At 43.7% G+C, this 13,653-nt stretch overlaps 1 protein-coding gene across 1 annotated transcript; it reads left to right on the top strand.

Moving 5' to 3' along the window:
• The first annotated feature begins 1,541 nt into the window (after positions 1-1,541).
• Positions 1,542-12,687, top strand: KGD4 (alpha-ketoglutarate dehydrogenase subunit 4). The gene is made up of 4 exons (XM_007538029.3): positions 1,542-1,669; positions 3,248-3,311; positions 6,587-6,771; positions 11,788-12,687. The coding sequence occupies exons 1-4, from the start codon at positions 1,628-1,630 to the stop codon at positions 11,803-11,805; spliced, it is 309 nt and encodes a 102-aa protein (XP_007538091.1). The 5' UTR covers positions 1,542-1,627; the 3' UTR covers positions 11,806-12,687.
• Positions 12,688-13,653: the final 966 nt, after the last annotated feature.

Here is a 13,653-nt window from a genome sequence, read left to right as displayed (position 1 = left end):
AAATATTGTCTGGGAGGATGGTGTCAGAGTGAGATAGAACTGATGCAGCAAAGGAGACCAAAAAGCCATGTGGATTCAAGAAGAGGGAAAAAATTATTAATTTTAATGGACCACAGAAGGAGCTCATGCTCTTAAAGAATTCTGGACCCTGAACAAAGAGGGGTGCTTATACAACTTGTATAGGTGAATACAGACTGAGAGGGAAAAAAAAAAAAACACAACACAAAACATTCTCACAGGAGCCGAGCCTGTAAGGTTAAGGGGGTGGGACTTGTACCCACTGCTCAGGGCCTGGCTGCCTTAGTTACTGTTATCTTTTCTTGCATAGTTGTGAAGGTTAGCCTCAGAATTTGGAAGTTTATGACTTGTCAGGATAAAATATACCACTGGGTTGGTGGGTGGGCAACTTTCTCAAGGTCTCCTGTTATCTGGAGCTTCTCTTCTTCCTACAGTTTGGTTAGTTAACTCTTTCTTTGCTTTAACATTTTACCTTTACTTTTTATTTTATATTATCTTTATCTGAGAGAGACAGACAGAAATGGAGAGAAAGGGGAGACAGAGAGGGAGAGAAAGAAAGAGAGACACCTGTAGCACTGCCTCACCACTCCTGAATTTTCCTCCTGCAGGTGGAGACTGGGGGCTCACTGAACCCTGGTTTTTACATAATTGTGAGGTCGACTAGGTGCATCACCACATGGCCCCCCATTTTCCCTTTTCTATTTCAGAACTTGAAAGCCAAGTTAGGGCAAAGAGTGGCTCCCAAAATTGAAAACATATATATAAATACAGCTAACCATTGATCTGATTTGGGGTCCATGTCTATTTCTATTTCTATTTAGCACAGGAGCCTGTGTAATCTCTGAGTCCTTGTCAGTCTGAGCTCGCAGTCCATGGTCACAGCTGGGAACACTCTAGGCTGCACTCATTTCAGGACCAGTCTTGCTCCAGTGGTAAAGTAGGATGGCTTCTATTCTGTAGAGTGGGGCAGTTCCTACCATTGCTGCTTTCTTTATAAATTGTGAGGTCCTGGAGAAGCCCATAAAATGGCTAATGATGTCCTGCTGGAAGAGACCAGTGATGATAGAGGGATCCGTTAGAGGTCTAGGCCCATGAAACTTGAACATTTTATAGAGTCTCTGTAATTGAGCGATTCAATATCAGGACTAGTAACAACAGCAGAATTCAGTCATACAAGAGGCAATAAACTAGGAACTGTAAGTAGCCCTAGAATGGACCACTCTTTCTGAGTTTGCTACTAAAGTTTCTCGAAGATTGTTCCGTTGAGGATGCCAGAAGAGCTTATACTATTTGGCTTCAGGTTAAATGTTTAATAAAACTGACGTTAGAAACTGCTGATCTGAAGAGGAAATAGTTCTAGATCACAGAATGAAACGTAAAATAAACCAACACTCCAAGCCTTCCTTTCGGTAACCAAACAGGGCGGTCAACGGATAGGTAGGGGGCGGGGTCAGACTCAAGGGGCGGGGCCTCCGCCTGGTGGGAAGCCCAACCCGAGCGTCCGCTCGCTCCTCCTCCGAGGCGTCACGATCAGGCCCCGCCCCCAGCTGCCTGAGACTTACCACTGCGGCCCTTGCGCGCGCCGGAAGCTAACCCTTTTCTGGGGGTCATGATGGGCAGCAAGATGGCGTCTGCCAGCCGGGTCGTTCAGGTAAAACGATCCAGTTGCCTCTCCTCATCGCGAGCGGTGGGAATGGTGCAGCCTGTAGTGCCGGCGCGGGGGCAGAACGGCGGTGTGGAGGCTTCGTGGTGACTGTGGCCTTGAGTAGGGCCAGCGGTTCTGCTCTGGTGTGTGTGTTCGCGCGCGCGCTGAGTTGGACCTTGAATCCATTGGGCGGGGCAGAGGCTTCGAGCCGGGCCGCGGGGGTGCTGCATCTCAGCAGGTGGGCACAAAGCAGTCTCCAAACTGTCCTCGCTGAGACCCTCTTGCCCCCTCGGGCGTCTGCCGGCTAGGCTGTGGGGCTGAGCCCGGCCAATCGCCGTCTAGGATTGTCTGTGATGCGGCGAGTCAGCCAATCAGAAGGAAGACGGTAGCTGGGCGCAAAAGGAAGAGAATCCTGCGTCTGACCCAGTCGGTGTCCCTTCAAGGACTTGGGAATGACCTGGGAACTGGCCCGCGGCAAGCGTCCTAGCGTGGGGTCGGCTCTCTCTGGCCTAATGTTTATAAAAAGGAAAAATAGATACTATTTTTATTTATAATAACTTTAAAAAATTTTATTTATGAAAAGGAAACACTGACAAAAACCATAGGATAAGGAGGAGTACAACTTAACACAATTCCCACCACCAGAACTCCGTATCCCATCCCTTCTGATAGCTTTCCTATTCTTTATCCCTCTGGGAGTATGGACCCAGGATCATTATGGGGTACAGAAGGTTGTAATAATATATATATTTTTTTGCCTCCAGGGTTATTGCTGGTACTCGGTGCCTGCACCACATGTCCACCGCAACTGGAGGTTATTTTTTCCCTTTTGTTGCCCTTGTTTTTTTATTGTTGTAGTTATTGTTGTTATTGATGTCATTTTTAGATAGGACAGAGAGAAATGGAGGAGAGGAAGAGGGGGGGTGTGATAGACACCTACAGACCTGCTTCGCCGCCTGTGAAGCTACCCCCCTTCAGGTGGGGAGTTGGGGGCTGGAACCAAGATCCTTAAGCCAGTCCTTGAACTTTGCACCACCTGTGCTTAACCCACTGCGCTACCGCCTGACTCCCCCCAAAAGTGAATCTTTTACTCTCAGAAAAATTAGCTCTGGCTAAATCATAGAATTATATGTAAAATGTGAAACTATAAAACTCCTAGAAGGTAGCATAGGAAAAATATAGATGGCTTTGGGAGGTTCAGCATATTTCTTTGTTCTTTAATGACGTCATTTTATTTTATTATTTTATTTTTTAATATTTATTTATTCCCTTTGTTACCCTTGTTGTTTTATTGTTGTAGTTATTACTGTTGTTGTTATTGATGTCGTTGTTGTTGGATAGGACAGAGAGAAATGGAGAGAGGAGGGGAAGATAGAGGGGGGAGAGAAAAATATAGACACCTGCAGACCTGCTTCACCTGTGGAGCGATTCCCCTCCAGGTAGGGAGTGGGGTGGGACTCTAACCGAGATCCTTACACAGGTCTTTGCGCTTTGCACCACCTGTGCTTAACCCGCTGCCCTACCGCCAACTCCCTAATGAGGTGACTTTAAACGTTTTTAAAAATGCGTTTATTTTTACTTCAGGTAGTCAAGCCACATACTCCATTAATAAGGTTTCCTGATAGAAGAGACAATCCTAAACCCAACGGTAAGTTGCATTTTAGATTTTTCAATGGGCATGCATATTTACACATCAATATTATAGACAATACTTCTCAATCTAAATAGACTATTGTAGCATAGTCAAAATGGTATCTTTTTTAAAAACTTTTTTTAAAGATTTTATTTATTTATGAGAAATGATAGGAGAAAGAGAAAGAACGAGACATCAGTCTGGTACATGTGCTGCATTGAACTTGGGACCTCATGCTTGAGAGCCCAAAGCCTTATCCACTGCGCCACCTCCCGGACCACAAAATGGTATCTTTTATTTTCCCTTTTGTTGCCGTTGTTGTTGTTGTTATTGATGTCGTCATTGTTGGATAAGACAGAGAAATGGACAGAGGAGGGGAAGACAGGGGGAGAGAAAGATAGACATCTGCAGACCTGCTTCACCGCCTGTGAAACGACTCCCCTGCAGGTGGGGAGCTGGGGCGCTAACCAGGATCCTTGCCCAGTCCTTGCGCTTTGCGACATGTGTGCTTAGCCCGCAGCACTATCGCCCTACTCCCCAAAATGGTATCTTAAGGTTGCATGTAACACATTTGCTTTTATTATCACCATCATCACCATATTATTTTTTTATTATCTTTATTTATTGGATAGAGACAGTCAGATATCAAGAGGGAGGGGGTTGATAGAGAGCAGAGAGACACCTGCAGCCCTGCTTCACCACTCATAAAGCTTTCCCCCTGCAGGTGGGGACCACGGGCTCGAACCCGGGTCCTTGCAGATTGTAATACATGCTCTCAACCAGGTGTGCCACCACCCAGCCCCATTTATTATTTTCTTTCTTGACATCTCCAGGCTGACTTTTTCAGGTAGAGACAGAGGCAGACAGGCAGAGAAAGAAACCATAACACAGGGAGCCAGGCAGTAGCGCAGCTGGTTAAACGCATGTGGTACAATGCCCAAGGACCTGCAAAAGGATCCCGGTTCCCCAACTCCTCACCTGTAGGGGAGTCGCTTCACAGACGGTGAAGCAGGTCTGCAGGTGTCTATCTTTCTCTCCCCCTCTTGTCTTCTCCTCCTCTCTCGATTTCTCTTTGTCCTATCCAACAAGGACGACATCAATAACAACAAAAACAACAATGAAAAACAATAAGGGCAACAAAAGGGAAAATAAATAATAAATATTAAAAGAAACCACAACACCAAGCTTCTTTGAAAGGAGTGGGGGCTAGACTCAGCCCTGGGTCATACACATGGCAGAGCAGGACACTATCCAACTGAACTATTGTGACAACCCTCTTACTTATTATTTATGTCCTTTTATTATTATTTTTAATTTTTTCCTCTTGTTGCTCTTGTCTTACGTGGTTGTTATTGTTAATTGCTGCTGTTGTTGTTGGATAGGACAGAGAAATGGAGAGAGGAAGGGAAGACAGAGGGGGGTGAGAAAGACACCTACAGACCTGCTTCACCACTTGTGAAGCGACTCCCCAGTAGGTGGGGAGCCAGGGGCTCGAACTGGGATCCTTACTCCGGTCTTTGCATTCTGCACTACCTGCGCTTAACCCACTGTGCTACCGGCCAACTCCGCCCCCCCCCCCTTTTTTTAATCCAGACTACTATTGCCCTGCTATGGTTTATGGTTGTGTTGAAAAATTGAACATGGGACTCTGGTGCCTAGGATGAAAGTCAAGCAACAACAACAGCAGCAATAACAACAAGAACAGTAAAACTGGGGGGAAATGGCCTCCAGGAGCAGTGGATTTGTAGTATAGCCTCTAAGCCCTAGTGATAACCATGGAGGCAAAAAAAAAAAAAAAAAAGGTAGTGACTCAGAGCTGGGAAGGTAGATAAATGGATGGTTCAGCATTATGGTTCAGCATGATGGTTCAGCATTATATTCCCTTTTGTTGCCCTTGTTGTTTTATTGTTGTAGTTATTATTGTTGTTATTGATGTCACCGTTGTTGGATAGGACAGAGAGAAATCAAGAGAGGAGAGAGAAAGATAGACACCTGCAGACCTGCTTCACCACCTGTGAAGTGACTCCCCTGCAGGTGGGGTGCTAGGGGCTCAAACCCGGATACTTGGGCCAGTGCTTGTGCTTTGTGCCACCTGCGCTTAATCCGCTGCACTACTGCCCGACTCCCAAAATAGATATTTTCTAAAGACAAAACAATGCAACATCATAAATGGCAAATTAGTGTTCTGATCTACCTGTTATACTCATTACAATTTAATAGGTAAGAGGTAGATGACTTAATAACAGACAAAACTACCACATTATTTGTTTTACAAATAACTATGAAATTATATATAGATGTTCAACTAAGATACTTACCTCTTAGAATTATACTTCTTTTTTTTTTTATTTTATTTATTGATTCATGAGAAATGATAGAGAGAAAGAACCAGACATAAGTCTGGTACATGTGCTTCTGGGGATTGAACTCAGGACTTCATGCTTGAGAGTCCAATGCCTTATCCACTGTGCCACCTCCTACACCATAGAATGATACTTCTTTCTTTCTTTTTTAAAAATGTTTATTTATTTTCCCTTTTGTTGCCCTTGTTGTTTTATTGTTGTAGTTGTTGTTGTTATTGATATCATTGTTGTTGGCTAGGACAGAGAGAAATGGAGAGAGGAGGGGAAGACAGAGAAGAGGAGAGAAAGACACCTGCCTGTGAAGCGACTCCCCGGCAGGTGGGGAGCTGGAGGCTCGAACCAGGATCCTTATGCTGGTCCTTGTGCTTTTAACCCGCTGCACCACTGCCTGACTCCCAGTACTTACTTCTTTTTTAAAAAACTTTTATTTTTAATTTAAAAATTTTTTTTAACCAGAGCACTGTTCAGCTCTGGTTTATGGTGGTGCGGGGAATTGAACCTGGGACTTTGGAGCCTCAGGCATGAGAGTCTGTTTGCATAACCACTATGCTGTCTACCCTCCACCCCGATACTTATATCTTTTTTTTAATATATATCTTATTTATTTATTACCTTTTGTTGTCATTGTTTTATTGTTGTAGATACTTATTTCTTATAACACTTATGACTTGATTATTCAACAACAGGTAAATAAAATATTCCCCTCCTTTTTATTAGATAGTACAGAGAAATTGAAAGCGAAGAAGACAGAGCAAAAGAAAGACACTTGTAGACCTGCTTCACCCCTGTGGGTGGAGAGCAAGGGCTCAAACCTGGGTTCATGCAATTGGTAATATGTACACTTAACTGCTTGCATAAACACCCCCCCCCCGATAAAGAACATATTAAGGCAGCTGAACAATTTCTCTTTCTGTTTTTTTCTGCTAGTGTCAGACGTTTTGGGAGCAGCAGGACTGCCATCTCACTCTTCAGTTTCACAGCATTCTAAGGGAAGTAAAACATCTGACTGGTTGATGCATCAGGGCCCACCAGACACTGCAGAAATACTAAAAACATTACCTCAAAAATACAGAAGGAAACTTGTATCTCAAGAAGAAATGGAATATATCCAAGTATGTTTTTTTTTCCTTGATTGGGGGGGGTTAATAGTTTATAGTTGACATTAAAGTATTGTAGTTGGTACATGTGTAACATTTCTCAGTTTTCCTCATAACATTCTAACCCCCACCTAGTTCTTCCTCCACCATCATGTCCAAGGACCTGAACACACTCCTTCCTCCCCACCACAGGCCTTTACTTTAGTGCAATATGCCAACTATGTTGCTTTTTTTTTTTTTTCACAACACTGTCTAAAACATCTTAATTTGATTTTGAGATCACCTTGGTTTAAAAGCCTAAAAATATTCTAGAAGTGTTTTCTCACCTTTTCAGATTGTGTTACCTTACTCTGTGTCCTTACCAAAACATCAATATCCCTCTCCCAAAATCCAGTAGACCACCTCCTCCCTTGCACCTTTCTCAAGTCCCCTTTGAGATGAATAGAGCTTTGAGTCTCAAGCTCTACAACTTGAGTTCTAAATTTCCCTTCATTAGGGAGCTTTGCTTGTTATTATTATTTTTTTAATTTTTTTATTTATTGGATAGAGACAGCCAGAAATCAAGGGGGGGGGGGTGATAGAGAGGGAGAGAGAGAGACACCTACAGCCCTGCTTCACCACTCGTAAAGCTTTACCCCTGTAGGTGGGGACTGGGGCTCAAACCCAGGCTCCTGCGCATTGTAACATTGGCACTCAGCCAGGTGCCCCACCACCCGGCCGCTTTTTATTTGTTTTTACTAGATCTATTCATTGCTGGACTATGATGGTCCTGGAGATTGAACCTGGCACCTTTGATGCCACAAGCATGAAAATATATATTTTTTTAATTTATTCCCTTTTGTTGCCCTTGTTTTTATTGATGTCATTGTTGTTGGATACGACAGAGAAATGGAGAAGGGGAAGACAGAGAATGAGAAAGACATCTGCAGAGAGAGAGAGAGAGACACCTGCAGACCTGCTGCATCTCTTGTGAAGCAACTTCCCTGCAGGTGGAGAGCTGGGACTGGCTCTTTACATTGGTCCTTGTGCTTTGCACCACCTGCACTTAACCTGATGCACTACCGCCCGACTCCCGAAAATCTTTTTTATAACTATTATGCTATCTCTCCAGCCCTTGTTTGCTTATTCCCTGTGGGTGAGGTCATTTTGTATTTTCATTTTATTTATTTATTTATTTTTACCAGAACATTGTTCAGCTTTGGCTTATGGTGGTCCAGGGGATTGAACCTGGGACCTTTGGTGCCTCAGGCATGAGAGTCTCTTTGCATAGCCAGTATGCTATCTACCTCCACCCTGTATTGTCATTTTTAAGTCCCTTTTATAAACTTTGGAAGTTTACTTCCCACAGCCCTCCGAGTTGTATTTATAGCTAAGAGATAAATGGTTAGGTAGCTCATGGCTATGAGGAATAACGTGTCAGAACCTGAAGGAATATATGTAGCAATGCTGCTGGTGGCACACCTGGTTGAGGAACATGTTACAATGTGCAAGGACCTGGGTTTGAAAAGTGGTGAAGCACTGTTGCAGTCGTCTCTCTGTCTCTCTCCCTCTCTATTCCCCCCTTCCCTCTCAACTTTTGGCTGTCTCTATCCAATAAATAAATAAAGATAACAAGAAAATTTTACAAGGAATATATGTAGACATATAATACCATATAATAGCAATATGAAAAGAAGCTCTGTAAGGCCTCCAATACATTTTCGGAGAATAAATGTCCCCTGAGACTACAAAACTCAACACCGATCTAGGGCTTTAATTATACTAATGGGCTGGCAAAGGAAAAATAGGTCACTTGGATAGTACATTGCTTTACCATGTGCACAACATAAGTTTAAGCCCAGCCCCCACTGCACTGGAGGAAATTTCAAAGTTGTGACCTCTTTCACTCTCTCTGCCACTGTACCACTCTGTCCCTATCTTAAAAAAAATAATAATTGGGAATCGGGCGGTAGCGCAGAGGGTTAAGCGCAGGTGGTGCAAAGCGCAAGGACCTGCATAAGGATCCCGGTTCGAGCCCCCGGCTCCCCACCTGCAGGGGAGTTGCTTCACAAGCAGTGAAGCAGGTCTGCAGGTGTCTGTCTTTCTCTCCCCTTCTATCTCTTCCCCTCCTCTCTCCATTTCTTTCTGTCCTATCCAACAACGATGACAACAACAATGATAACTATAACAATAAAACAAGGGCAACAAAAGGGAATAAATAAATAATAATAAAACTGGAAGTTTCCAGGGGTTAAAAAAAAATAATTTATATTATTATGTGTACCCAAAAGTTATAAATTGTTTCTAAAAATATAAAGATTGGGAGTCTGGCAGTGGCACAGCAGGTTAAGCGCACGTGGTGCAAATCCCAAGGACCCAGCATAAAGATCCCAGTTTGAGCGCCCAGCTCCCCACCTACAGGGGAGTCGCTTCTCAGGCAGTGAAGCAAGTCTGCAGGTGTCTGTCTTTCTCTCCCCCTATCTTCCCTTCCTCTCTCCATTTCTCTCTGTCCTAACAACGATGACATCAATAACAACAATAATAACTACAACAACAATAAAAAACAAGGGCAACAAAAGGGGAGATAAATAAGTATAAAAAAATTGAAGATCAACTGCTTAAAGCTTGTTGAAAAAAAATTATTATCTGGGAGGCAGACGGTGGCGCAGCTGGTTCAGAGCACGTGGCAGAAATAACACAGAGCAGCATCAGGATCCGGGTTTGAGCCCTCAGCTCTGTACCTACAGGGGCCGAGTCGCTTCACAGGTGGTGAAGCTGGTCTTCAGGTTTCTGTCTTTCTCTCCCCTTCTCTGTCTTCCCTTCCTCTCTTGTTGCTGAGGAGTTATTCTGATGCAGTCTCTGCCCCCAGGTTTTACTACGCCCGGCGAAATCCTAGCAGTGCCCCCTTCAACCAATCCTGGCCCCACACGTCACCCCTGGTTGTCGCCCAATAAAAAGCCCCCTCACCCCCCTCCCTGGGCTCTCAGCTCCCCCTCTCTCAGATCTCGCCCCCTGCTCTCCCCCCGTGGTCAGGTAGTAAGGACAGCCATTGCCGTCACACCACACTGGCTTTTACTACTCCCCTACTTGTCCCTTCCTGTTTTGTTATATCATTTAGGTTTATGCCCAAAAGGTTTCTGCTCCATGATAGTCTTTTACAGACTTTGAACATCTTATGCTATTACTAGATAGAAAGATAGAAAAGATGTAGAGATATTGTGAAGAGATGGTTGAGCAGGCTACGCTTAAACCTATGAGATGAGTCTCTCCAGGTAAGTCTCTCTCTCTAAAGAGGGGTTGAGCACAGGGGGACACAAATCTCACAAGGTTGGCAGCCATTTAAGCCTTCCCTCCTCCACAGAAAGTCCTACATCTTCCCACCTGAGCACGGCATTCCTTAAAAACACTTAAGCCTGCTCCATTCCATTTTTCTTTACTGTGTCCATTTAGATATAAAGGGATAGGAGGAGATGTTGCTGAGGAGTTATTCTGATGCAGTCTCTGCCCCCAGGTTTTACTACGCCCTGCGAAATCCTAGCAGTTCCCCCTTCAACCAATCCTGGCCCCACACGTCACCCCTGGTTGTTGCCCAATAAAAAGTCCCCTCACCCTCCCCCCTCTCTGGGCTCTCAGCTCCCCCTCTCTCAGATCTCGCCCCCTGCTCTCCCGCCGTGGTCAGGTAGTGGAGACGGCCATTGCCAGCTGGCTCCACGTGGTATGAACCAACCCCCCCCATCCTATAATAAAGATTTGTGTACCCCTTTGCTCTGGACGTCCACTCTCTTCTCCGCGGTGCAGCCCGACACCAGACCGCCACAGCAACACTCTCTCAATTTTTCTCTGTCCTATCCAACAAAGACAGCAATAACAATAACAACAATAAACAACAAGGCCAACAAAAGGGGGGAAATTTATTTATTTTTTTAATAAATAAAAATGATAAAAATGTCCAACAATGATGACATCAATAACAATAATAACTACAACAATAAAAACAAGGCAACAAAAAGGAAATAAATATATTTTTTAAAGATTTTTTAAATTTAGTTTCCCTTTTGTTGCCCTTGTTTTTTATTGTTGGTAACTGATATCATTGTTGGATAGGACAGAGAGAAATGGAGAGAGGAGGGGAAGACAGAGAGGGGGAGAGAAAGAGAGACACCTGCAGACCTGCTTCACTGCCTGTGAAGGGACTCCTCTGCAGGTGGGGAGCCGGGGGCTTGAACCATGATCCTTATGCCCATCCTTGGGCTTTGCACCACATGCGCTTAACCCACTGCACTACCACCCGACTCTCATTAATAAATATTTTTTTTAATTAGCTTTATTTATTGGGTAGAAACAGTCAGAAATTAAGAAGAAAGGTGGTGATAGAGAGGGTAAGAGAGGGGCCTGGACGGCAGCACAGCAGGTTAAGCACACATGGCGCAAAGCGCAAAGGACTAGTATAAGGATCCCTGTTCAAGCCCCCAGCTTCCCACCTGCAGGGGAGGGGGGCTGCTTTGCAAATGGTAAAACAAGTCTGCAAGTCTCTCCTCCTCTCTGTCTTCCCCTCCTCTCTTGATTTCTCTCTGTCCTATCCAACAACAACAATAGCTATAATAACAATAACAACCACAAGGGCAACAAAATGGAAAAATAGCCTCCAGGAGCAGTGGGTTTGTAATGCAGGCACTGAGCCCCAGTGATAACCCTGGAGGCAAAAAAAAAAAATAGAGAGTAAGAGACGCTGGGGTAGATAGCATAAAGGCTTTGCAAAGAGACTAATGCCTGAGGCTTCAGAGTCCCAGATTCAATCCCCCACACCACCATAAGCAGTGTTCTGGCTCAAAGGGGTGGGGGGGAAGACCTGCAGCACTGCTTTACCACTCACAAAGCTTTCCCCCTGCAGGTGGGGACTAGGGGGCTTGAACCTGGGTCCTTGTGCATTGTAAGGTGTGCACTCAACTAGGTGCACTACCACCCAGACCCCTTAACTTTTCATAATAGTCATGAAAACATTTTTGTGGGAATATATCATCTGATCTTAATACGTTATTTTTTCCTTTTCAGCGTGGAGGCCCAGAATAATCAATGACATTGTGGCTGCTGTTTGTCATCAGACAAAAGAACAGTCTATCATAAAGGACTTCCAAAATGACAAATTGTACATTAAGCAACTTTAATAAATATTCTGTAAAAAGGAAACATAGGAAATTGAGAAGGACACTTGCACCTCCTAATTTATGTATCTTGGTCAGCTTATCCACAAGCTTACCTAATTGTTTATGTACTTCATACTTATTAAAGTGTGCATTTATAAATATTAGCCTATTAATTGACTTTTGATTATCAAGTATTACCTATGTTGCACTATGAAAAGCACACAATGCCTAGCATAGATTTCCCACTTTTCTTTCAGTTTCTATTTCAACATTTATGGGGTTTATCTTGTAATTATTTGGGAAAGTGATTTCCTTAGAATTTAGTGAGGATCATTAAAGTTATTCATAATTTTCTCAACAATTTTTTTCACTTACAAAGTATAACTGATAAGTGGATCTTACTATAAGCAATGAAAAATGTATAGCCAAAGTAAAATAAATGACTTTGTGGTATTAAGATGGGAAGTTGACACCCCAGAATTATTTGTAAGCTCTATTCAGAAAAAAGTGTCCAGGTATAAAATAGAAAATGAGAAATCAAAATGGATCTTACATAGGAATGTTTGACTGGAAATTTCAATTTGATCATGTTGTGAAGGGTACTAAGAAAAGTCTCTATTTTACTTTATCATTTTGATTGTGATCATGTAGTGCAAATTCTAATAACTATTTTCTGAAAGCTTCATAAAATCAAACTAAATATTTACCTTAGGGCCACTTATAAAATTTTAATGAGATCTTCCTGTACCACAGGTGTGTATTCTTGTGAAAGTAAAGTCTCACAAAACTAAATAAATTCTGTTCCATATCTTCCTGATTTCTAGAATATGTTTTAAAGAAGTCATCCCTGATTATAATGATAGCACATGAACAATAACTGTCTTTGGAAATTTTTCTTTAAGACTTGCAGTATTTTCCTCATTTTGTGTTATCATTTCAATTAAAAGAAACCTAGGACTTTTTTTTAAAATTTTATTTATTTATTCCCTTTTGTTGCCCTTGTTGTTTTATTGTTGGTAGTTATTATTGTTGTTGTGGTTGTTGGATAGGACAGAGAGAAATGGAGAGAGGAGGGGAAGACAGAGAGGAGGAGAGAAAGACACCTGCAGACCTGCTTCACCACCTGTGAAGCGACTCCCCTGCAGGTGGGGAGCCGGGGTTCGAACCGAGATCCTTATGCCGGTCCTTGTGCTTTGCGCCACCTGCGCTTAACCCGCTGCGCTACAGCCCGACTCTCAACCTAGGACTTTTTAAAAATTTATTTATTTATTAATGAGAGGGATAGGAGAGAGAGAAAGAACGAGACATCACTCTGGTACATGTGCTGCCGGGGAGTGAACTCAGGACCTCATGCCTGAGAGACCAATGTTTTATCCACTGTGCCACCTCCCGGACCACTGTGCCACCTCCCGGACCACCTAGGACTATTTTTTAAAAATTGTTTATTTTGGGGGGTCAGGCGATGGCGCAGTGGGTTAAGCGCATGTGGCGCAAAGTGCAGGGACCGGCGTCAGTATCCTGGATCGAGCCCCGGCTCCCCACCTGCAGGGAGTCGCTTCACAGGCGGTGAAGCAGGTCTGCAGGTGTCTTTCCCCCCCCCTCTCTCCCCTTCCTTTCTTCATTTCTCTCTGTCCTATCCAACAACGTACATCAACAATGGCAATAATAATAAGAACCATAACGAGGCTACAACAAAAAGGGCAACAAAAGGGGGGAAAATGGCCTCCAGGAGCAGTGGATGCATGGCGCAGACACCGAGCCCAGCAATAACCCT

The sequence above is a fragment of the Erinaceus europaeus genome, chromosome 5 (assembly GCF_950295315.1).
Source record: "Erinaceus europaeus chromosome 5, mEriEur2.1, whole genome shotgun sequence".
NCBI lineage: Eukaryota > Metazoa > Chordata > Mammalia > Eulipotyphla > Erinaceidae > Erinaceus > Erinaceus europaeus.
This window is presented reverse-complemented; position numbering and strand designations above follow the sequence as displayed.